General features: G+C 55.1%; 10 protein-coding genes across 10 annotated transcripts; 3 read left to right on the top strand and 7 right to left on the bottom strand.

The window, feature by feature from the left end:
• Window positions 1–116: 116 nt before the first annotated feature.
• Window positions 117–1,436, bottom strand: BBK36DRAFT_1164467 (hypothetical protein). Its single transcript, XM_024894647.1, has 4 exons — window positions 1,046–1,436; window positions 625–958; window positions 224–546; window positions 117–199 (listed from the first exon to the last, which is right to left on the bottom strand). Exons 1-3 carry the CDS (start codon window positions 1,368–1,370, stop codon window positions 225–227), a joined length of 981 nt encoding a protein of 326 aa, XP_024747861.1. The 5' UTR covers window positions 1,371–1,436; the 3' UTR covers window positions 117–199; window position 224.
• Window positions 1,437–1,845: 409 nt separating this feature from the next.
• Window positions 1,846–5,465, bottom strand: BBK36DRAFT_1135835 (hypothetical protein). The gene is made up of 3 exons (XM_024892778.1): window positions 5,117–5,465; window positions 2,026–5,006; window positions 1,846–1,870 (listed from the first exon to the last, which is right to left on the bottom strand). Exon 2 carries the CDS (start codon window positions 4,996–4,998, stop codon window positions 2,026–2,028), a length of 2,973 nt encoding a protein of 990 aa, XP_024747860.1. The 5' UTR covers window positions 4,999–5,006; window positions 5,117–5,465; the 3' UTR covers window positions 1,846–1,870.
• A 1,075-nt stretch (window positions 5,466–6,540) lies between these two features.
• BBK36DRAFT_1135834 (SUI1-domain-containing protein) lies at window positions 6,541–7,352 on the top strand (the record flags this gene model as incomplete). Its single annotated transcript, XM_024892777.1, has 3 exons — window positions 6,541–6,581; window positions 6,759–7,087; window positions 7,167–7,352. Exons 2-3 carry the CDS (start codon window positions 6,845–6,847, stop codon window positions 7,347–7,349), a joined length of 426 nt encoding a protein of 141 aa, XP_024747859.1. The 5' UTR covers window positions 6,541–6,581; window positions 6,759–6,844.
• Window positions 7,353–7,579: 227 nt separating this feature from the next.
• On the bottom strand, window positions 7,580–8,800 carry BBK36DRAFT_1170236 (hypothetical protein; the record flags this gene model as incomplete). The annotated part of the gene is made up of 3 exons (XM_024895418.1): window positions 7,580–8,198; window positions 8,271–8,544; window positions 8,620–8,800. The coding sequence occupies 3 exons, from the start codon at window positions 8,798–8,800 to the stop codon at window positions 7,580–7,582; spliced, it is 1,074 nt and encodes a 357-aa protein (XP_024747858.1).
• A 545-nt stretch (window positions 8,801–9,345) lies between these two features.
• On the top strand, window positions 9,346–10,299 carry BBK36DRAFT_1123208 (hypothetical protein; the record flags this gene model as incomplete). The annotated part of the gene is made up of 2 exons (XM_024891025.1): window positions 9,346–9,636; window positions 9,721–10,299. 2 exons carry the CDS (start codon window positions 9,346–9,348, stop codon window positions 10,297–10,299), a joined length of 870 nt encoding a protein of 289 aa, XP_024747857.1.
• Window positions 10,300–10,443: 144 nt separating this feature from the next.
• On the bottom strand, window positions 10,444–11,876 carry BBK36DRAFT_140524 (cis-golgi transport protein particle complex subunit; the record flags this gene model as incomplete). The annotated part of the gene is made up of 3 exons (XM_024897469.1): window positions 10,444–10,786; window positions 10,864–10,989; window positions 11,860–11,876. 3 exons carry the CDS (start codon window positions 11,874–11,876, stop codon window positions 10,444–10,446), a joined length of 486 nt encoding a protein of 161 aa, XP_024747856.1.
• A 127-nt stretch (window positions 11,877–12,003) lies between these two features.
• Window positions 12,004–12,673, top strand: BBK36DRAFT_1123427 (RNA polymerase II; the record flags this gene model as incomplete). The annotated part of the gene is made up of 3 exons (XM_024891051.1): window positions 12,004–12,182; window positions 12,310–12,437; window positions 12,552–12,673. The coding sequence occupies 3 exons, from the start codon at window positions 12,004–12,006 to the stop codon at window positions 12,671–12,673; spliced, it is 429 nt and encodes a 142-aa protein (XP_024747855.1).
• Window positions 12,674–13,517: 844 nt separating this feature from the next.
• On the bottom strand, window positions 13,518–14,676 carry BBK36DRAFT_1176537 (hypothetical protein; the record flags this gene model as incomplete). The annotated part of the gene is made up of 3 exons (XM_024896024.1): window positions 13,518–13,781; window positions 13,917–14,546; window positions 14,610–14,676. The coding sequence occupies 3 exons, from the start codon at window positions 14,674–14,676 to the stop codon at window positions 13,525–13,527; spliced, it is 954 nt and encodes a 317-aa protein (XP_024747854.1). The 3' UTR covers window positions 13,518–13,524.
• Window positions 14,677–16,444: 1,768 nt separating this feature from the next.
• On the bottom strand, window positions 16,445–18,431 carry BBK36DRAFT_1160699 (ARM repeat-containing protein; the record flags this gene model as incomplete). Its single annotated transcript, XM_024894314.1, has 2 exons — window positions 16,445–18,246; window positions 18,305–18,431. The coding sequence occupies 2 exons, from the start codon at window positions 18,429–18,431 to the stop codon at window positions 16,445–16,447; spliced, it is 1,929 nt and encodes a 642-aa protein (XP_024747853.1).
• Window positions 18,432–18,963: 532 nt separating this feature from the next.
• On the bottom strand, window positions 18,964–21,600 carry BBK36DRAFT_1160698 (N-terminal binuclear Zn cluster-containing/DNA binding domain-containing protein; the record flags this gene model as incomplete). Its single annotated transcript, XM_024894313.1, has 3 exons — window positions 18,964–21,201; window positions 21,305–21,329; window positions 21,443–21,600. The coding sequence occupies 3 exons, from the start codon at window positions 21,598–21,600 to the stop codon at window positions 18,964–18,966; spliced, it is 2,421 nt and encodes an 806-aa protein (XP_024747852.1).
• Window positions 21,601–21,817: the final 217 nt, after the last annotated feature.

Raw genomic sequence — 21,817 nt, 5'->3', positions numbered from 1 at the left:
TGTCAAATGAGTGTTGATACATCACAGACGCCTCGATAGCGCTCATACAGTCTGAGGGAGGATTCGCAAATGTGTATTTCAGCGACCTTTGCACCAAGTGCCGGGCCCATTACAGCCTCCCTATAGCTCCTATAATACAAGTTTTTTTTCATTACACAGACAAGCATGCAGCGGAGAGTTCATTCCATCTCATCCCCCAATTCACCATTTTTCCTACTCATCCTTCATTTCTTATCCGTCTCCTCAAACACATTCAAGCCCAGGCCTTCGGCATCCAGCATCAGCCTGTTCTTGGCGCCCGACTCTTGCAGCTGCTGCGCAATGAGCCTGGCGTTATCAATCTTCTTCAGCTCCAAGTAGGCCTTGCTCTTCTTGATGGCGTCACCAATCAGCTCGGCGGATCGGGCCTCACCCTGCGCCTTGACGACCATGGCCTGCTTCTCCTGGCGGGCCTTGTCGACGATGAAGGCCGCTCGCTGGGCCTCTTGTTGGGCGACCTGCTTGGCTTCGACAGCGGCTGTGAACTCTGGCGAGAAGGCGAGGTGCTACATCATGAATAGAGGCATTAGAATAGGCTGTAGCAAAGAGAGGCAGGTGGGTGAAGTCGGCGTAGCTTACCGTCAGAGAATGTTGAACCGCGCCGCTCGGCGGGACAGGTTCTCCCGTACTAGTCGAGCCACCATCTCTCGCTGTGTGATGAGCTGGCTGGCGTTGAACTGAGCAACTACGCTCTTCAGGACCTCGTTCACAATCGACGGCAGCACTCGTTCGTCATAGTCGGTTCCGAGCGTCCTGTAGATCTGGGGCAGTGCTTCAATGTTCGGTCTTGAGAGCACACGGCAGGTGATGTTGACCATCTGCAGGTCCTTGGTGCCCGTCAGCGAAGCAACGTTGCGCGGCTTCGCTCGGACGTCGTAGATGACGGGCGTCTCAAACCACGGAATGTTGATGTGTGTTCCTAAAGAAAGAAAGCAAAGCCCTCGTGGTCAGCCTTCTTCTTCCGCGCAAGGACGATCACAAGCAGCCTCCGAAAGGGCCCCCTCACCTTCGCTGTAAATCTCCTTGCTCACGCCCCTCAGCCGCTGGTACTTGATCGCGCGGTGACCACCGTCCACGTTGAACAGCGAGTTGGACAGCAGCCACGCACCGCCCGCCAGCAGCACGCCTCCCACCAGGGCGCCGCCGCCTCCCCGCGGCATCTGCGGTCCTCCTCGTCCGGGATAGCCGCCCCGCGTCTGCATCTGGCGCAGGCGCCGCATCGCCTCCTCCTGCCAATTGTTCGGGTTCGACATCTGCCCTCTTGCTGTGCCTTGCTTTGCGCGCGGGTTGGAACTTGGTGGCTGTCGGTTTCGGGGGCTGTCCCGGGGCATCAACTTGCTGGTGCTGGTGCTGGTGGTTGTTGGTGGTGCGTTCAGCCTCGATGATGTTTGCGACTGCCTTGCCTGCCGCTCAATCTTTCTGCATGAGCTAAGCTTGGGTGGCTCGAGTCCCAGTATTTCAACCAATGGGGTGCGTCAGCTCTTTCCCCGCGCTTCGCCTTGGCAACTCACCCTAGGTATCTAGAAGGTAGGACCGAGAGAGAGGAATCACTTACATAAGAATCATTTTCAGAATGCTGTTTAAGGCATGTCATTCCCACTGGATGGATGGTTTGCACATACATACTAGTAGTCAAGTATTCTCATTGTATCGTGTTCCATTCGTTTTCGTATCGTAGCTAGTAGTAGTGATATCATGTGGGTATATGCTATGGTATGAATTCTGTGCTGGCATCGTCTTCCCTCCTCACCCGACCAACGACACCTCCCAGTCCAATCTCTGCTCTGTTCTTGCAGGACTTCCACAAGCCACAATGTCCATCCAGGGACTAAAGAAGACCGCCTATACTGAACATAAAACCCTGCCATCAAACCCCGAAGCCCGTGTATAAGGACAATCTTGGCTAGGCCGACAAAAGAAACAAGCGGATAACGAGAGTCCTGGCTCATCGAGTGCTCGCACACAAGCTCTTCAACGCCGCGGCCATTATGCCGTAGTCACCAGCGGCTTCCTGGCATACCCGTTGAGCATCCGGAAGCCCGCTCTGCAGTTGCGCCCCTCCTCCATCACAGCATGGACACCCTCCAGACACTTGCCCGCCTCCTTAATGGCCGGGCTAGCAGTCACGGTGTCTGCGAGCCTCAGCTCACCTGAAACCTTCTCCATCTCGCATCGGAGAAGCCACCTCTCCCAGCTCCAGCCGCCGGCGATGCTGCAGACGTTGGCGATATCGTCGGTGCTCCCCATAACCATGGCGTCCATCTGGCAGACCTTGACGTCTGCTCCGGCCGGGCTGTCCTTGGGAGGAGTCGGAGGCTTGACTGCTGGCTTAGCGCCAACGGGGAGGCATACCCAGCCGCGGCGAACATTGCAGAAACCAGCACGAGCAAGCCGGCCCAGCCACAGCTTGGTAGGGCTGGGGTCGTAGCCGAGAGTCTTGAGGGTGAAACCAAACTCCACGCTCTTAGCGAGGCCCAATGGTCCTGCGTTCATGATGTCCGAGTCGAGCAGGGAAAACTCGAGATATCCGCCAGGCTTCAAGACTCGCATGCATTCCTTGAGGCAACTCTCCCACTCGTCCTCGCCGTTCTCTCCAATAAACTTGAGCAGACCGTGGAGCTCGCGGGCGGAAATCAGATCGAACTGGTTGTCTGCAAAGGGAAGCTTCGTCAGCCGATCAACGGCAACTTGACGGTGGTTGGGTGGGCCTCGGATATTGGAGTTGGAGAGCTGGCGGACTGCCTTGGTGGTGACTGTGTAAATCTTGGTGTTGGGATAAAGGAGGGCACAATGCCACGCCCAGTCGCAGCTCGACTGGCCACCAAGATCCAGAATCCGGGCTCTGTCACGGCCAACACCATCTTTTCCGGACCCCATTCGGGAGAGCCGGGCCAGGCGCTTGGTGACGGGTGCAGAAATGAGCTTTCCACCGTTGAGAAACTTGACCGCGGCCACATGCCAGGCAGCCATGGTCATTTGCTTCGTCGCCTCGGCCTCCTTCTCCTTTCGTAGAGTTTCAGGATCATCAGTCAGGATGTCGTCGCCGCGAACGACATTGGCACTGAGGCGCTTCTTGGCAGACTGAGGAACAACGCTGAGCTGATACTTTCCCAGCAACTGGCTGTGATGAGCCGCGCGAAGCGCGACCCTCTGCGCCTGAAGGGCCTCGAAGCGAGCGAGTTGGAAAACGAACACGTCGCTGAGCTGAGCTCGGACAACGTAATCCTGGAAGGCCCTGTAGTACGCGGACTCTTTGCGGAGGAGCTTTGATGGGAGGCTCTTTGCCACCACAGTTGTCGTGATGATGTTGGAAAATCGGACGGTTTTCTTTGTCGTAACATCCTTCTTCTGCCCTGACTCGGACTGGACATGAGCTACCGATTTAGCCTGGTCCTCCTCTTCTTCTTCATCCAGATCCTCCTCAATCGTTGACAAAGCGCCAGTAGACTCAACATCGTCTACGCCCTTGAGGTATGCTCGCTGTGCGACAAGCCACAACTCAGTGCGGTCAAGGTTGGACAGCGCCTCCAGCTGTTGCTTCCGAGCATAGCTGGGGTCGTAGTCCTCGACGATCTCGGTTGCAACGACCTCGGCCTCGGGGGAAGAAGGAGACTTGACAGCTTCGCTTCCTTGACCACTGGTCTCAGCATGGACAATTGGCCTAGCAGTGGGTAAATCATCTTCGTCGACCGCATCAACTGGAGCCTCTACGATGTGCTCAACAGGAGCGGACGACGTCAATCCCACGCTTCGGTAAAAGTCCTCTGCTTCATCCCGCTGGGGCACAGGAGGAATGGAGGCATTGGCGCCGGCGTTGGCATTCCAGGGGCAGCGATAGAATTGCTCTGCTGTCGTTGATGTCGGTGGAACAACATCGATTGGCGAAAGGGTTCGAGGATGCCATGTGTTCCTGCTTCGGGGCGACAGCCCAGAGAAGAAGCCGCCTGGGGACGGAATGCTGAGCCTGGTAAGGCCTGCCAAAGACTGGCGGGCAAGGCTCGATGGAAGACTGGTCCCCCGACTTGTCTGCGGAAAAAAGTTGGTAACAAGTCGGAGAGAGCTCTGTTGCATTTCCATTTGCTGAGGGGGTGCCGCTTGAGTGAGCTCAGCAGCCTGATCATCCTCCTCCTGAGAGTCCTCCTCTTCACTCCCCCCGGACAAGGCGTGTAAAGTTGCTAAAGCTCCGGGCTGCAAATGTACACCTGTCCAGGGGGCCTCCGCGGAGGACTCATCGTTGCCAATCACTGGAGTCGGAGGAGAACTCATCGTCGCGAGTTGCTCCGATGAGAGGCTCCCGTCGAGAGACGGCGGAGCAGAGATAGTGGGGAGAACCAAAGCTTGCTGCTTGCCGAAGAAGTCCATCTGCGCCGGCGACATGGGAAGGTTGGCAGATGGGGTCAGCGGAAGCGGCGAGGTGATCTTCTTGAGCTCATCGACGGCAGTCCAAGTTTCGTCGCCCTCATCTCGTGTAGGAATGGCGATAGGCGTGGGCCCTCGGATGACCGGTTCGAAGACCATGGACGTCGCTCGAGATCTTCGAACGGACGACGAACGGCGCAGTCCACGCTGGGCTTCGTCGTCGGATACATCATAAAGATCGTACAGCTCATCGAATTCGGTACCATCCGTGATCGAGCTGGTTCGGTTCCATGAGTTGGTGTTGGAGAACGACGCCATGGAGCTCTCATCGCCAGATACCGACGACGGCGAGGACGGAAGGATCGGTGCAGCCAGATAATGCACTCCCCTCGGCGTGGGAAAGTGGTCGCTCATCGGTGACAGCCATGCCGTGATGTTGAGATGAGACGTATCAACCCGCTTTCCCTTTGCACCAGCTTGACCATAACCATCCTCGATGTCCTCCTCTATTATGGGATTAAGACCCCGCCTTGAGCTTCGATCCAGCGAAGACTCTTGGGGTTGACGGTTGTTGGGGGTATATGAGGTTGGCTCGGCCATTGTGAAAACTCAGGGCACTATTCCAGATAGTGACCACAATATGTCCAGCAAAAAGGTCAAAAGAAATAATGAAAGAAATAACGAAACTCAAATTAGTAAGTATCGTATAACGAGAAGAGGAAAAAGAAAAAAAATTAATAATATGATAGACTCAAAGACAGTCGACGGCCGGCGACGATATGCGAAAAGGCTCAACGATGGGCTGCTTCGATCAACAAAGCGTCTATTAGTGCATATACAGACAACGCCGCAAAGAAGAGAATAAGAGAGAAGCAAAGGCAAAGAGCGAGAGTTGCCAGCGCTGTTGGTTCGGGATGGTTGCGTCTTATTAGAGATGGAAGACGGCGCTCGATTGGGCGGCTAGATGCCTCTCGGCGCGTAAGGTATACGAAGCCCTCGCTCGTATGACGCCGCGGTGCATCTTGGGCACAGGGTGATGTGGCGCATGGCGAAGCGACACCGCCAGAGGGTCCAATATCGACGTGCCGCGCCGGCGCACCGGATCCTGGCATGGCCTCGTCTATTCGTCTATTCGTCCATGGGCGGCTTGACGGGCATCACCACCCCAGACGAACGGGACTTGGGACGATGTCCATCAGAGGCGCGATCGAGGTCGAGCCGCTATTGGGACAAACGTCCAATCAGCTGCCGCATGCCGGTTCTATATTTGGAAAACTGTCTGGCCCGCGACCTTGGCGATGCGATGACTGGCTGGCGTCTGCACACACACGAGAGCCGTCGTGGGGAGTCGAGCTGGAGCAGCGGCCAATGGCGACGGCTCTCGTGCGAGCTGGGCGGCTAACATGCTTGTCGTCACCAAGGGTGACGGCCGCAGCTGAGAGGGCCGTCTGTATCGTGGCACGATTTCGAACAGTCGAGCCAGCTCGTTGTATGTAGACGCGTAGAAACCCGGTTCGCAATCAAACGGCAACGACTATTGACGCAGGATGAAGTGGTCAAGGCCGTTGTTGATTGAGACGGCGGAGACGGACAGCCTTGAAGCTCACCAGCTTCATCGATGTGCTCACCGTCAACTGTCCAGAAGGCGCGGGTATAGTATGCACCGGGAATTTTTCATCACTGATGCCTCATAAGAGGATGGCGGTTACGGAGGTAGACTGCGCCACGTCTTCGTGTGTACGAGATTCATGTTGAATGCAAGATTCACAAGATTGCCTCCGGAGCGCTCTGGCCTCAGGCGTCGAGCTGCCTCACAGCATCCAGCACGATTACTGGGGAGAGCCACAGGCCAAGCCACAGGGGAAACCCGCCCGCTGAGGCGCCGTGCCAGCAGCGAGAGACAAGGGACGGGACGAAGGTACCTTGGTACCTACATGCGCTCCCATTGCCCATTTCCCCCAATTGACGTCGCCAGCGAAATGCAGCCCCGCCATGGACCGCTGAATTTACCCCGCCACGGTCGTGAACGAACTGGAAAAGACGAGCGACACCAAGAGAGACAAGACACAGCAACGCGTCTTGCTCTTCCCAACAGCCCAGCATCTGCGTTCCAACAATGGCAGACTCAGAACAGCCCGAGGCGCCCGTGGAGCCCCAAGGCAGACATGTGGTTTACTGTGGAGGTACGACAGGCTTCTTTTCCTTCTTGTTTCTCCTTTGCTCCCACCCCTTTGAGTATTTCGTCATTACAGCGAGGCTGCTTCTTGATGGCTGACTTGTGCTTGGATATCCAGTGTGTACTCTGCCGCCAGAGGTATGAGTGAACGAATCCCCTGAACGATGCCTTGATGAACCCCCGAAGCTCAACTATAACCACAAGTAGTACTGCGAGTATGGAGGCACGGTCAAAAAGTGCCAGGAGTGGCTAGAAAAGAACCAGCCGGCCATGTACGAGAGGATATGGTCCGCCGAGGCCCTCGAGGCGGCGACCTCGGCCCTGTCCATCGACGCGCAGAAGCGAGCGGCCAAGGACGCGCAGAAGAAGGCCGCCAAGGCCGAGGCCGCGGAGCAGAAGCAGGCCACCAAGCTCGCCACGAGCGTCGTCACCATCAAGCGCATCGAGAGGAACAAGAAAAAGTTTGTCACGGCCGTCATTGGCCTGGAGGCGTTTGGTCTGGATCTGAAGAAGGTGCGTTTTTGGCGGAGAACTCCATATCCATCCATCGACGATGTAATCACTTGAACTGACTGGTAATCTGTCGATACAGGTCGCCAAGGACTTTGGCAAAAAGTTCGCAACTGGATCATCCGTGACGAAGCTCCCGAGCGGCGGTGAGGAAATCGTGGTTCAGGGAGACGTGAGCGACGAGCTGGAAGAGTTCATTTTGGAGAAGTACAAGGATGTACCGGAAGAAAATATCGAGCTAGTTGACGACAAGAAGAAGAAATGATATTCTTATAAGCAATCATAATATACGCCTTATCCCTGTTGGTCTCAGTCCAACGATGCCGTGGTATTGTTACAGATCCAAACGCCGTTTGCTTGCCAGTGCCAAAACGAAGAAAAACAACCACAATTGAACCAATCTCCCACAAAAGCATTGCCCTGCCCCATCGCCGAGGCTTCTGCCACAAGAATTGCGATGCAGTAAAATACCCATAACGATCCGAGTCCACATCCTCATCCTCTCTTTCTCAAAGTCCTCCTCGTGGTAGTGGTCGACGCGGCGGATCCTGCCTTCGCCGTCGACTTCACTACACCCGCCGAACTGGGCTTTCTCGGACTGCTCATCACGGGCTTTCTTGTAATGGCACCGCTACCCTTGCCCGTAGTCTTGCGGGGCATTGCGTTTGCGCTTGCGTCGCTCGATTCGCCAGTTTCACTAGCTCTGCGCGTTGTTCGAGCTGCCACAGGCTTTCCCGGGGGCCCCTTGGGCGCCACTGTTGTGGTGCGCTTTGTTCGCGCTGCCGCTGCCGCCGTTGCTCCGCCAGAGCTGGAGCTTGAATTGGATGTTGTCGTGACTTTTCTGAGTCCCCTAGTACGCGTCTCTGCCGCCTTATCAGATAGTCCTGAGGCAGTGGCGGGTCGAGAGATGGCAGTCTTCAGAGGAGAGCTGGACTTGTACAGATAGGACTTGGTGGGGGATGTTGCGCGGTTGAAGTTCGTCAAACGAGAGTTGGACGATGTAGGTGACAGAACCAGCGCTGGGCGAACTGGCCCGGCATCCGCGCCGCGAGCTCTCTTGCTAGGACGCTCGCCCTTTTGAAGCTCATTCTCCTTGTCCACGTGAATCTCATTGCTAGCATTGCGGTTAGTCCAGAAGGAAGAGAAAGAGAAACAAAAAAGTACAGCGTATTTAGACGCAATTCACCTCAACCGCTTCTGGGCGCGTCCAACCTGCGGCGCGCGAGTGGTTTGGTGGATAGGCTTCTGAGGACTGGGGAGCAACGGCAGATCCTTGACGGGTTGCGGTAGCGGGCGACTGGGCGCCCGCTGCGCCTGCTCTGCGTATTTGAGGAGCAGGTCGCCCATAGTGGCCTTCCTGAGCGCGGTTGGTATCCGGTTGAGACGGATCTCGATGCGCGACCTGAGGCCCTGCGCTTGGAGATGGTACTGCGCGCGTAATCTGCGAGCCCGCTCGGTGACTGGGAGAGGGCAGGAAAATGAAAGATTAGCGTGAATCCGAGACCTGTCTGTCTGTCGAGGGAACAGCCGCGTACTCTCTAGGCGCAGATTCTCGATCAACGCTTGCTTCTGCTGCAGCGTGATTCCCGTCGGCTTCTTCTGAATGGGGCTTCGCTTGGGGGTGGAAGGGGTGTCGGAGCCGCTGGATGTCGCGCGCTTCTCGAGCGACGAGCCCGACTCTGCCGAGGCCTGCTTTCGCGGTCGCGTAGGAGCCATGGTCTGCGTGGTTGTCTGTGGCTTTGCGCCTGCTTGATAGTGCTCGTGGTTGAGGAGGGAGACGGGAGATGGCAGTGCGAATGAGGGAGTGCGAGTGCGTGCAGCATCGAGTTGCGCCAGAGTGAGACAATGACTTGAAAGTAAACAAACCAAATCGGCGAGCGAGCTATGGATGACATAAGCAATCATACATGACCCACAGAATATGCGGGTTAGGAGAAGGGTAGCGCTACTTCAAAGAACAGCGATTTCTGTGCTGCGATCGTCTGCTGCCAAGTACAGTTACCGCACCCCTAGCGCTCCTGCATGTACCCATCTTGCGCTTACCAGGCTGAACCGCCTTACGACACTCGGAGCTCCAACAGCCGAATCGTCGAACGCAACCTGTGAAGCTACCACCAACTCAACTCATCACAGCCTTCTACTGGTTCCGACTTGCAACTCCATCTCTCGAAAACAGCAGACCGAGCCTCTAGACCTTCATCACTACCAAAGACTACCGGACATCCCGATTCAGCGGCCCAGCGCCCTCAGAAGCAGCTACAATGGTTCTCGAGGCTGTCATGATCGTTGTGGACAACAGCGAAAGCAGCCGAAATGGAGACTACCAGCCGACCAGATTCGACTCACAAGTTGACGCCGTAAACGTGCTGTTTCAGACCATCACCTCGGGCAACCCGGAATCATCCGTCGGCCTGATGAGCATGGGTGGGAAGGGCCCGGAGGTGCTCGTCACCCTCACCACAGAGCAGGGCAAGATTCTGGAAGGCCTGCACAGGACAAAGAAGAAGATTGGCGGATCCTCTCACCTGAAGACGGGTATTCAAATTGCGGCGGTATGGCATTGTCTTCCTTTTAAATCCCGTGTGTGGCTTTGCTACGGTGATGCTTCCAGTGCTAACTGTCTTGTGTGTCTCTAGCTCGCCCTTAAGCACCGACAGAACCGATCCCAGCGCCAACGAATAATAGCATTCGTCTGCTCGCCCGTCGAGGAATCAGAAAAGGAGCTTGTGCAGCTGGCCAAGAAGATGAAGAAGGGCAACATCTCAATCGACTTCGTTCTGTTCGGCGAGCTGGACGACGACGCCACGCAGAAGAAGCTGCAGGCGTTCAACGAGGCCGTCAAGGGCAACGAGGGCTCACACCTGGTCGTCATCCCGCCCAGCAGCAAGCTGTTGAGCGACCAGCTCATCTCGACGCCCATCATGCTTGGCGAAGGGGCTGGAGCGGGCGGCGGCGGCTCTGGCGCTAATGACGAGTTTGAGTTTGGCTTCGACCCGGCGATTGAGCCCGAGCTGGCCCTTGCTCTGCGCATGAGCATGGAGGAAGAAAAGGCTAGGCAAGAGCGGGTAGCAAAGGAGCAAGAGGAGGAGGCAAAGAAGGCGTCCTTGGAGAGTGTCAAGGAAGAGAATGAGGGCAGTGGAAGTGGCAGCGGCAGCGGAGGCAGTGCGGACAAGGACAAGGACAAGGAGGGCGGAGACAAGATGGACACCTCCTGAGCACCGTATTCCTATACTCGATAATCCCGATCCAGTGCAAGGCCTTAGAGGAAGAACGCTAGACATGATAATCACGATTAATTGAGGGCTTTGATATTTGAGTCTAAAGTTTGGTCCCGCGATATTCTTCCAGCCGCTCCCTCCTCACCGATTGTTAATCTCTCTGATGTATGACAATAACTTGCGGTCAAAAATGTCGCATCGGATGGGCATTTCCAATGAGTAAAAGGGGTTCTTCATCACGTAGTCGGCGTACAAGTCGTATATCCTCTTGATGGTGACCTCCACGTTGGTCTGCGTCGTTTCGGTGAAGAGCAGGAACTTGGTGCCGGTCAAAGTATTGAAGCACTGCATGCGAAAGTTTTCCGTCTCGAGCACCTCCAGCCCCGATGAGGGCTCAGGGCGGTTGGGCGGCTCATTCGTGCCCGGAGTAGGGGGCTGTGCCACCGGCTTGACGGGATTCAACCGCGCGGTGATGGCATGAACTCTAGGTACATGGACACAGGATCAAATAAGCATATATGCGGTTTGGTGGGTGGTTTTCTCAAGCGTGTGCCATCTTACCCGTGGAAAGTTCCGGCTAATACGAGAAAGTCGTTTGTGCTGATCTTGTTGAGGCCGCCTTCGTGGAACGTCTTGTTGTATATCAGACCGCCGGCCTTGTTGATGATGACGAGAGAAAAGACGGTCCTTGATTCGGAGACGAAGTCAGGCTAAGAAGGTTCTGGCTTGTGGAAAGGAAGGGAATGGGACGCATACATGTTGTGAATTGAGATTGGATGTGAGCGGATGCGGAAGGATGTAGTCGTTCTATAAGGCCCTTGCAGGCTCATCGACCCATGAAGGCGAGACCATGAATCTAGTAGCCATGAGTGAGTTTGGGGTGCTTGAGTCTGAACAGACAGGGGCGAGATATCCCCTTGCCCGGGAGCGTAGATGTCACGTACCTTGTCTCCGCCGTTGAGCCCGTCTTGAGGATTCAGTCTCTGCTCTTGGATCTTTGAAAGTCGTGTTCCTTCGTGTGTTGTTGCTTGCGAAAAGGAAATGTCCCTTTGAAGCCACCTTCATGAGATGGCGGTGCTTTGGCGGGAGGACGGCGGCACAAGCAACTGAGCCGTCGCTGCTTTTAGATCGAAGCCGGCCCTTGTCTTGCTCTCCTGCAAAAAGCGTCCAGAGGCAAAACGGCGAATATTAGTCGAACAAGGTAATCACGCGTCTATGAGCGAATACTAAGGGGCTTCTATATAACTGCTTTGGAAGTTCTGATTGATTTATTCTTGTTGCGGATTCGCAGTTTGCGTCATGAAAAGAAGAATCTCCCAGTCTATGTATGTGAAGCCGCAATAGAATCTCTCTCGTAGTGCACGGGGTCGAGTGAGAGATATAGCGGCGGCAAGGCTAGTCCCCTTATGGGCGCTCCCAGGACGCGCCTCAAGAGCCAACGCCACTAAACCGTATCTGCCGCTTATTAGGGACCGAGTAGCTTAGAAAGCCGCCTAGAACTTTGCGAGAAGCCTCACTCGTCCCATTGAACCTTGATTTATCCCCAAGCTCCTGTGCCTTTTCCCCCCGGGCATTGCCCAATCTCTCGAATTGACAAGTTAGCGATCCGACTTGAGCCTCTCTTTTATCTTGCCCATCGCTTTCTAGGACTCACAGTGCACGTCTCGAAGAGAAAACTCAGAAGAAACCGTCGAAAGAACAATGTCTCATCGCACGTCACGCCCGAAGCCTCCTCCGCCAGGCAACGAAGAAGCCGGAGCGGTGCTCAACCTGGGCGAGTTCCAGGACGTCGACACCCTCACGCTGTCCGAAGCCGCGCTCGTGCTCAATGCGCTGGTCGCCAAGCGCCGAAACGACCGCAAGAACGTGAACGAGACGGAGTATGTTCTTTCCTGGGGGGCTTCCAAGCCGACATGGGAGGAGGAGGAAGAGAGAACACGATGCGCTTCTTGGCTTCTTGACGGATGGCTGGCTAACTGGGGACTTTCTTTTCCACCTCTGTTCTAGAATGCTGAACCAGACGCTCAACTATCTGGATCACTTTGCGCGCTTCACGCAGAAGGAGAACGTCGAGGCTGTCGAGCGTTTGCTCAGCGCGCACAAGAACCTGGCGAAGTTTGAGAGGGCACAGCTCGGTAATCCACCCTCATTTCCAGAAGAGAAAGAGAGAGGGGAGAGACAAAAGAAAAGAGCGAAAAGAGGAGAGAAAGAAGGGCGGAATTGCTAACAAACTGCTTCGTATCCTACAGGATCACTCTGCTGCGAAAACGCCGACGAGGCCAAGACGCTGATCCCGTCCCTGGCGGATAAGATCTCGGATGAGGACCTGCAAGACCTGCTAGACGAGATTTCAAAGCTCCAGAACCGATGATGTTGACGACGATGAACAACGACAACGACGACAACAACAACGGTGCGAGGTTCTCCTAAACGTTTGTTTTATCTTTTGAGATATATGGCACGTCACGAATTATTGATATGTTACTGCGCGAGGAAAACACACTAGACTGCTGCTGATATACGGGAATAACGCAAGAAACGGGTGGGATACAGGCGGCATCAGGACTGCAAAGGTCTTTGCATCGTCTTTTCCCTTTCAACCCCCTTTGAAAACCCTTCGACTCGATTTCCCACTTTCCTACCTTTTGTTTCTGGGGCGCTTGGGAGAAAGGACATATAATGTGGTCTTCTTTTTTCATGTTTTTTCTTTCCCTGTCTTTTTGTTTTGGCATGCGGACATTGTAAAAGTACGGATAGGGCAGTCTAAATACCCCCTGATAATCTGTGAGAACAAATCACGAAAGAATCGATTACTATATCGTGGTGTCGAACTACGTCACTGTGCCGCCGAAACCTGCGGAGTCGGGTTCAGAAACGAAAGAGTCGCTACCTATTACTTGAACATTTTTCATATGTATCAGTTCCCCAAGCTCCCTTTCGCCTTTTTGATTCGTTGCCCCTTATTTACCGAGAGCATAGCCGTACCGACGATGAAGGCAAACCTTCGAATTTGTGGTACGAAGTCTCGACACCTGATAGAGGAGCAGCACACGTCGTGTGGCCCCCTTCCTTCTTTGCTTCTGCCTCCCTCTCTCCTGTTGTTTGGTTTTCTTCTTTCTTTTTTCTCCCTTTTCTATGTCTTCCTTCTAGAGCATCGCTGCCCTATTTAAGATCTTTGTATTGATAACCCCTTTTCATCCATATCTGGACCTCTCCTATGCCTCATCCCAGGTTCTTGTACTGATTCCAGTGGTTGACATACACCGGCTTGCCATCACCTGCCGGCCCCGACGTGAGGTTAGCACGCGGGTCCGCAGCGGTGACCTCCTGGACGGGCTCAAGGCGGGTTCCCTTGTGAGTGCTCGGGCCCGGGCTCGAGGCGCTCACAGCGGGTAGCTCAACAGGGGCGGCGCTGGTTCCATCCATTTCGAAGGCGCCGCTGGGTGGCCGGTAGGGGTCTTCGGGCTGATCAGCTCGGCCTACGTAAGGGCCATGTTAGCGAGACGAGACACAGACCCGCCAGAGAGAGAGGGGGGGGAGAGAGGGAGAGAGGGAGAGAGAGAGAGTACGCAAAGAGAGAAGAAGAAGAAAAAAAAAACAGGGAGGAAGCTTACCTCCAAAGGGGGCAAAGGGGTCGCTGCTTGCTTGGGTGCCGGTGGTGTGAGCTGATACAGTCTGAGGGAAGTGCTTGTCCTCGACAACTTCGTCTCGGCCGCTGTCCTGCTGGATGGCGGACGCGGTGTCGGACCCGGTCTGCTTCTTGCGGCGGCGGCGGCGCAGTAGAGCGAATGCCAGGACGACGAGGATGGCGACGGCGACGGCGCCGCCAATAGCGATGCCGACGATGACCCCTGTTGATAGAGGGCTTGCTGCTGCTGTGGACGACGACTCAGAAGGGCTTGTTGTGGCGGTATCAGCATCGGTGGATGAGGGCGCTGCTGGCGTGATCTCGGACGTTGCCGAGATTATCGTGCCCGTGAGCGGCACGTCTGTCGTTGATGGAGAAATGTCAGACGTATTGCTGTCCGAGGCGGTCGTTGTTGGCCTGGCCGTGGTGATGGTTGTGTGCCTTGTGACGGTGATGATGGAGTTGTTCGGGATGGTGTGGGTGATGCCCGAGTCCGTCATGGTTGCGGACTTCTTGGACGTTGGCGTGGGCCGTGACGGAGTCGACTTGCCATTGCCATCAGTCGGCGTCGCCTCGTGAGAGTCTGAATCCGTGGGGACCTTCCAGAGCACTCCGTCTGGGCATGAGCGCAGGGCACACGGATCCGTGGAGCAACATCCTCTAAATTGGTTGGCAACACAGGAGTAGAACGTGGTGCCCGGCAGGCAGTCGGTCTCGTCGCGGACGAGCAGCGGGTTGGGAGACATCATGATGACCGGGTTTGAGAGAAAGGAGATGGATTTTGCCCTTGTCTTCTTCTCCTTTTTGCCCCCCTTGAGGAGCGAGAGAGAACAAAGAAGAAACTCGGCGAAAACTCCTTCTCCTCTTTTTTTTTCTTCTTGCTGGTAGTTGAATATTCAGGTTCGTTTAACCAAAGCCCTGACTGGGGCCGGTAGGCGAATCAAGTCGGCCTGCAGGCCAGCTGGTGGCAGCTGGTCGGGGGAAACTGTCAGTTCCGGAAGACTCTCTGACAAACGTAGGCCCCTGGAGTTCTGCGTCAGGCCCAAGAGCTGAGAGATGGAGCTTCCCGCGCCCCCCCTTGGCTGTGCGAAACAGCAGGCAAACGATGCCTAGGTGACAGAAGAGAAGGCGGAGAAAAACAAAAGGGGGAGTAAGCCGGGGGGGTAAAGACCCTGGGGGGAATACGAAGAGTAAAAGAAAAGGGAGCCTGTGATGGCAGTGATGCAGAGCTTCCGGGCAAAAGTCGTTCGCAGGGAACTTGTCAGCGGTTGGGTGCTGGAATGCCCGACGGGCTGCATGTGGTCAATGCAGCTGTGCAGAGACGTTGGAGACCGAAGTATGAAAGAATAACAGGAAGAAGGAAGCAGAAGCAGAAGCAGAAGCAGAAGAAGCACGGCTTGGGGGTTTCGGACACTGGGGGGCCTGGGTTTGGTGTTCGTGAGGCGTGGAGATTGAGGTACAACAAACACGACACGGGAGCAAACGAAAGCAAGAATGCCTTGATAGCAAGAAGGGAGATGCAATACAGGATACAGAACGTAGCCAAAGCGTCAAAAGCACCACCCGTGTTCTCTTTACTGCTGTCATCTAGCTGGATCAAAGGGTTTGAATCATTCTTTGTCGCTGAAATGCACTGGGAATTGGAGTTCGTCTGCTAAGTTGTTGGTGAAAGGCGTGTCATGTCAGGGGTTCAACGTCGAGCAGCCTCGTTCCTCAGTTTCCTCGCCCTCTTGTGCTACAGAGCAATGCCGACAAAGGTCATTGTTCTAGGTCCGACTACGTAACCAGGTACTAGTAGTAGCTGTCCATGTATGATAGCATCTCGTTATATTGCTGCCTGCTCTACTACATACAATGCCTCAGAATGCCCGACTCCTCCCGGCATCAATCGTTGCAGCTCCAGCCAGCAAACGGCCAGATGCATATCTCTGGGAAACCCCCCTTGAGGGGGGGCCAGCAAACTCAGCAAACTCGGGCCATGCTGCGATCCGAACAGTCTCTAGCCTCTCTCTCTCTCTCTCTCTCTCTCTCTTTCTGGCTTTCGCTGATCCAACGTCTTCTTCCGTCAGACTTCAACTTTTTGCGTAACCTCGCCCGCTGTGGGAGCCAAAGAGTGGGCAGATGGGGTTTTCTTGGTCGCTCTTTGACACACCCATCTCAAACTCGTCAGGGGTGGGCCGGGGGAGCGTTGGAGGCTCTTCGTCACGACACAAACATCTCGGCTCCTTGCAGGGCTGTTTTCGGGGCGGGCAAACCAGCCGAAAAGCATCTCCTGCTTTCGTTTCGTGCAACGCCGTGCCTTGTCAACAGTCGTTACACCCAGCAGGTGCCTTTTCACGTTCGAATCCGCTCCATGACAGGTGTCGAAAGTCATTATATTAGGCTGCTGCAATGGAAGGAAAAGTTCAACGGAGCTGACAGGAGACACACATTGTCTTCTCACTATATGCTCCGCTAGGGATATGGAAAAGAGATGAGCCTCATGTGCAAATATACAAATCCACCGCCGCTGCTTCACAGCTTCTCAAGTAGCAGCTTGCTACCCTGGTTACCCACAGGCGCCTCCGTCTTCTTGCCCTTCTTCCCAGTTTCCTCGCCCCCGCCAGCCTCCTTGGCAGCCTTCTGCTCGGCCGTGGGTTCGGTGGCCGCCTTCTCCAGCTGTTTCTTGTTCTTTTTCAGCGTCTTCTTCAGCTCTTCCCCACTGGTGAACTCTTCGCTCTCAAGGAGGGCCACGACAACAAATGAACTCGGTCCAGTGGCCCAGTCCATGATGTGCTTCTTGATGACAGGGTAGAGAATGTTGGAAAAGCCCAGCGGCGGGTCAACCAGCTTCACCTTGCCGGTAGCCCGGTCGAAACGGCCACCTTGTATGAGAGACTTGAGCATACGGCCGCCGAACGGCGTGTTGGCAATGTGTGGCCTGGAGGCGATCTCGTCCTCTGCCGGCTCTTGCGTCGGGTCGCCGCTAACGGACTGGGCGAGGGCCTCGAGCGCCTTTTGCTTGTCTCCGATGCCAGAGAGGAGGACTTCGGCAACGAATTGACAGCCGAAAGCCGTGGCTGTGAAATCAGAAGGCGCGGCCGCGATTGCTGCAATCAGGGACGGAGAGAGCGCTGCCGCAAGCTCCTTGCGTCGAACGTCGGCTTCCTTCTTGCTCGTCGTTTTGCGGATCTCGTGGACCTCCTTCAGCACCTCCAGGTCGTAAGCGTGGCTTGCTGGGAACAGCGACTTGGCCAATCCTTCAAAGAGGTATAAGAGGGTAATTCGGGCATTCGCGTTGTTGGCGGCCGCAACAACGTTCTGTGCAATCTCCTCCTCCTTCTCACCCACCAGCTCGGGGAAGATGGCTTTCGAGGTCAGCTTCGTGTCATCGATGACATCGTAGGCTGTCAAGAGCACGATGTGGCCGTATTGATCTCCAGACATGAGCGTAAAGGTGTCCTTGTATGCTTTCAGCAGCACCTTTCGGTCCTTGGCTGTACCATATGCCAGGAGCAGACAGACGAGCTTCGCACCCGAGCGCGTGAATGCCAGGTTCTTGAGCAGATCGCCAGTCTCGTCGCCCTTTATCAACTCCATAAACTCGGTGAATTCCTCGGATCCCGGCTGCGTATTTGTGTAGTACTGGAGCATTGCGTCGTGCAGCATGGTGAAGCCAGTCATGCGTTTCTGGACAAGCGAGTTGATGAGGTCCAGCAGACTCTTCATGATCGGTCCTCGCTTGTTCGGGTCGGCTTCAAGGATCTCTTTCAAATCCGCAGTCACCTTGACATCCTTGGTCAGCTCCTTGATGGTAAACTCAGGCCCGTACCATTCTCGCAGCAGGAGGGCCTTTTGCTCCTTGGTCGCGACCGTCCGGTAGATGTCGTCCAAGATCCACGAGGCCTCGGAGTGGTTGATGAGCTTCCGCACTTTGCCGTAGAAGTTGGGGATGATGATGTCGCGGATCTCGTCGTCGTTGTTGACGAGGAGCTTTCCGATGAGGAACTTGGCGTAGCGTCCCTCCGCAAGCTGGGCATAAGTTCCCTGGAGCTCTGTGGCAATCTGTTTTCGCTGCTCCGGTGTGGAGTACTTGATCGCGGTCTGGACGGCTCGGACCGCGTCGTGCTTGAGAACGAAGTCGCGGATGCGGCCTGTGATGATGCCGTAGAGTTCCGCCACCAGCTGCTGTCGCTCCTCCTTGGGCACATGGGACTTGAGGCGCAGGCGTTCCCAGATCTTCTTTGTCCGCTGGACTTCATCGGCTAACGGCTTGGCAGCTTTTCTCTCCAGGGCGAGTTGCTTCTGCTTCGCATGCGACTCCCGAGAGGTTTGCTCTGCTGGCTAGTGAGCATCGAGCCAGAGGCAGACACAAGGAGGGAACAATATCCTTACCTGATCCTGATGTCTTTCCATTGGAGTTTCCTTCCAACCGAGGCTTCTTGTTCTTGAAGTCGCCCTTGTCCTTTCCGTCAGAAGAAACTTTTCTTTTGCTGTTGAATGTAGAGTCTTTGGTAGCCATCTTGATTGAATGGATTGCCGCTTCAAAGCAAGACAATTGGAACTCGTTCTTTGGAGACAGCCAAGTAGACTCGAAATCTGGATATCAGATAGACTATCAACGGGTCGTCGAATAATTTTTTTTTAGGAATACTGCCGGGCGGTGACCATTGAGCGCACCGAAATTGTCTTATCTTATCTCTAAGCGCCCCTTTTGGGGAACATCTGGGATCCACTACGCCTTTCCTCTATTGCGAGCTCGAAGTGTTGGAAGGTACACGTTTATAATCAGCATATCATGCCACTGCGAATCAACCACGGATAGCCATTTATCCATCTTATAATGCAGAATGTTAATTCCTTGACCTGCATCAGTAATTGAAAGGCGTGTATCTATTGTATCCTTTTAATACGATTCACCTCGGGTTCCTGCACATCGAAACACCTACTCAAGTCCCCAGACATATATGCATCCTACAATGAAGAAAATACAAGAGAATTAGACATCAGACGAAGACAAGTAAAATGTACACAGCTCATACCCGTTGAGTTCTTCAAAAAGTTGGTCCCTCCGTCTTGAACAGCCAGTCGCTGTTCGCATCAATCATGAAATTGGTAATGTTGAACTCGTTTGGCTGGTATTGAGGGTGGTCGATGTTCGCGTTTGCCGCGGTAAGGTCAGGATTGGAAATGAGCCCCTCGGTGGCTCCAGAGAGGTTCTCCCCGCCAAAGGGCAATCGCGGGACATTGAAGAAGTTGAAGACATCCAGATACTCCAACTCGTTTGGCGCCGGCGTCCTCGCGGGCGTCACGCCTCCCAATTGGCCGTGGCTCTGGGGCCCATTGCGTGGCTGTCGCGATATCAAAAAGTCCAGGTCAAAGGCTGTTCGCCGCATGTCGGCCAGGATCTTGACCGAGCTGGGCGTGACTCCGCTGCCTTGTCGTTCGCTGTCCCGATGCTCGTCCAGTACCCGCTGCAACAGCCCAGAGTATCCGGCGGCCACTGGCCAGTATCGCCCCATCTCGCGCAATATGTCGACGAAGAAGGAAATCTGAGGCGAGAGCTTGTGCTCGACGGTCGAGCCATGGACCAGAAGCACTCGCGCGGCCACCCATATAGTGAATGCAAACGGCGGTCCCAGCTTGGGCAGGAAGCCATTGTTGACAACGAAATCACCCAAGGCAGAAATGTTCTCGACGGCGCTGTGACATCTCTGAGCCGCACTGAATGACGGCGTGAAGATGGCTGATCGCGTCGTTGGATAGGCAGCCGATGAATGCAGTCGAATAACGGCCGTGTGATAGGTCGCATGGAGCATGATCCAGTTGCAGTTGAGATTTCTACTGCCTGGCTGAAAGACCTTGTTCATGTTCCCAAACTCCCCAGGGAGGGCAAAATTCCAAGAGGTCAGCTCCTTGTCGAGCTCCTTGTAGCGAAGCTGCCACTTTTCGACGTCGGTAAGCCTGCCGATGTCGACCGGCTGTTTCAAGAACTTGTGGATCTTGGAGAGGATTCCGAGGATCTCGATGTAGTATGCAAAGGCGCCCAGATTCTCAGGTCTCCCATGTGAATGCTGGTGACTTTCATCGTCACGTTGATCGCTCGTGGAGAACCATCGCGTTTCCACCTTTTGGTTCTCCATCCACAGGTCGTCACGGCAGGGCAGCATTCGGTCAATCTCGGTATCGGCCAACGCAAACTCAAAGGCGGTAGCAATGGTTGCGTATCTGTCGAGGAGATAAATCATCCAGAATAGCCTCCTGCGGGACTCTTCCTCTATGAAGTCTTTGGGCTCGGGCAGAATCATAGCACGGAGCGTGTATATCGATGTATAGTGAGGAGCCACGCTGAATGAATTTGTCTCGACGGCCAATCCCAGCTGCACCACCGATCTTGTGATGAGGGCCATGATGTTCCATCCGGGAGGCCCATTGCTACTGCCGCATATGTCCAGGGCGAGGATGAGCAATGCCAGAAGCGACTTGACAGACGAGTTTTCCATGCCGTACAGCAAGACCTTTTGTTTTGACACTCGGTGGTAGTGCTGCCGCCGCTCTTCGGTAAGCCTTGGATCGCTGGAGAATCGCATGGTGACTGCGACTATGGCATGGAGCAGCACCCTATCGGCCTCTTGGAGGTCGGAGATTCCAAAGAGGTTATCCAGAGTCGTCCTTCGGTGAAGTATGGGACACCACGTGTTGATGTGCTTGAAGTACAAGTCCACCAGGTTGAACACCAGATTGTAAGGCGGCAGGTCATCAGCCTCGTTAGAAGGCAGCGCTGCGCCCGGCGCCGGCGTAACCGTGGGCAACCCGACGCCTTGTTGAACCGAAACGTCGGAAATGGAGCCACCGGGTAAAGGCGTCCGAGTCTGATATTCGTTGAGGGCTTGCTCGGCAGACGCAGGTCCAGAGGGACCATTGTTTGGTTGAGAATTGTAGAACATGTTGCTATTCATGTTGGACGCTTGGTACAGCTTCGACGAGCCCAAGGTATTGCTGGTCTCGCTTTGGGTATCATGATCGCTGGCAAGATTCTGGCGTCCAGTCTGCGCACTGGATTCGGGATTCTCGGAGCGGAGAGAGGGCAACGGTGATGTCTGGAGCAGTTCGGAATGCTTTCGCAGGATCTCTTCCATCTTGTCCAGCCTCATTTCCATCTCTCGACTTCGATTCTCCAGAAACCTCCCAAAGCCAGCCCGCAGCCCCGGAGGTTTTCGCTCCTTGTACTCGCAATTTTGGCCATGGCGCTTGCACCAGCCACACGATGGTTGACCTCGATCACATTTCACCTAAGACGTGGTGAGGAAGAGAAATGGCGTTGAAACAAGGGAAGAATTTTCGGTAACGTGAGGTAGGAAGGCAAGTGAATGAACGGTATTGCTGAGGACATACCTTGCGCTGTTTGCATAGCTCGCAGCTGTCAAGCAAGTCGTTAGCAACAGTCTCACCAGACTCACGGGATTCGTGATTCATGATTCATGATCCATGTTCCCATGGCAGGGCTCGCTTTTGTTTTCACGGCAGACGTACGAGACGGAGATGGGCCGCTTGCGCTTGGCTGTCTGCGAGGCTTGCTCCGCGTCATTGTCGCAGCTCTGGTCGTCGCTGTCGGGGTCGGGCTGGCGCTCACGGACAGAGGTCGAGGACGGCGGCGACGGGCGTTTGTTATCCTCGCTGCCGCTGCGCATGGCGCCTCGCAAGGTCAAGGTGAGCCCAGTTTCGCGCGACGAAAGGCTCGTTCGGTGGATTGACGATCCGACGCCGACGGCCCCAGGCAATTGGATGGGGGCGGGCAGCGAGCGGGGCGACGGCCAGCGGTGAGCGGCGAGCAACGAGGAGCGCTGGATGGATGCGCACGTGTGGTTTCGGGATAAAGGCCAGCGGGAGGACGTTGGGCGGCCGGGT

Source organism: Trichoderma citrinoviride (assembly GCF_003025115.1).
Source record: "Trichoderma citrinoviride strain TUCIM 6016 unplaced genomic scaffold BBK36scaffold_10, whole genome shotgun sequence".
In the NCBI taxonomy this organism is placed as follows: Eukaryota; Fungi; Ascomycota; class Sordariomycetes; order Hypocreales; family Hypocreaceae; genus Trichoderma; species Trichoderma citrinoviride.
The sequence above is the reverse complement of the archived record's forward strand: the minus strand, read 5'-3'. Positions and strand labels throughout refer to the sequence as shown.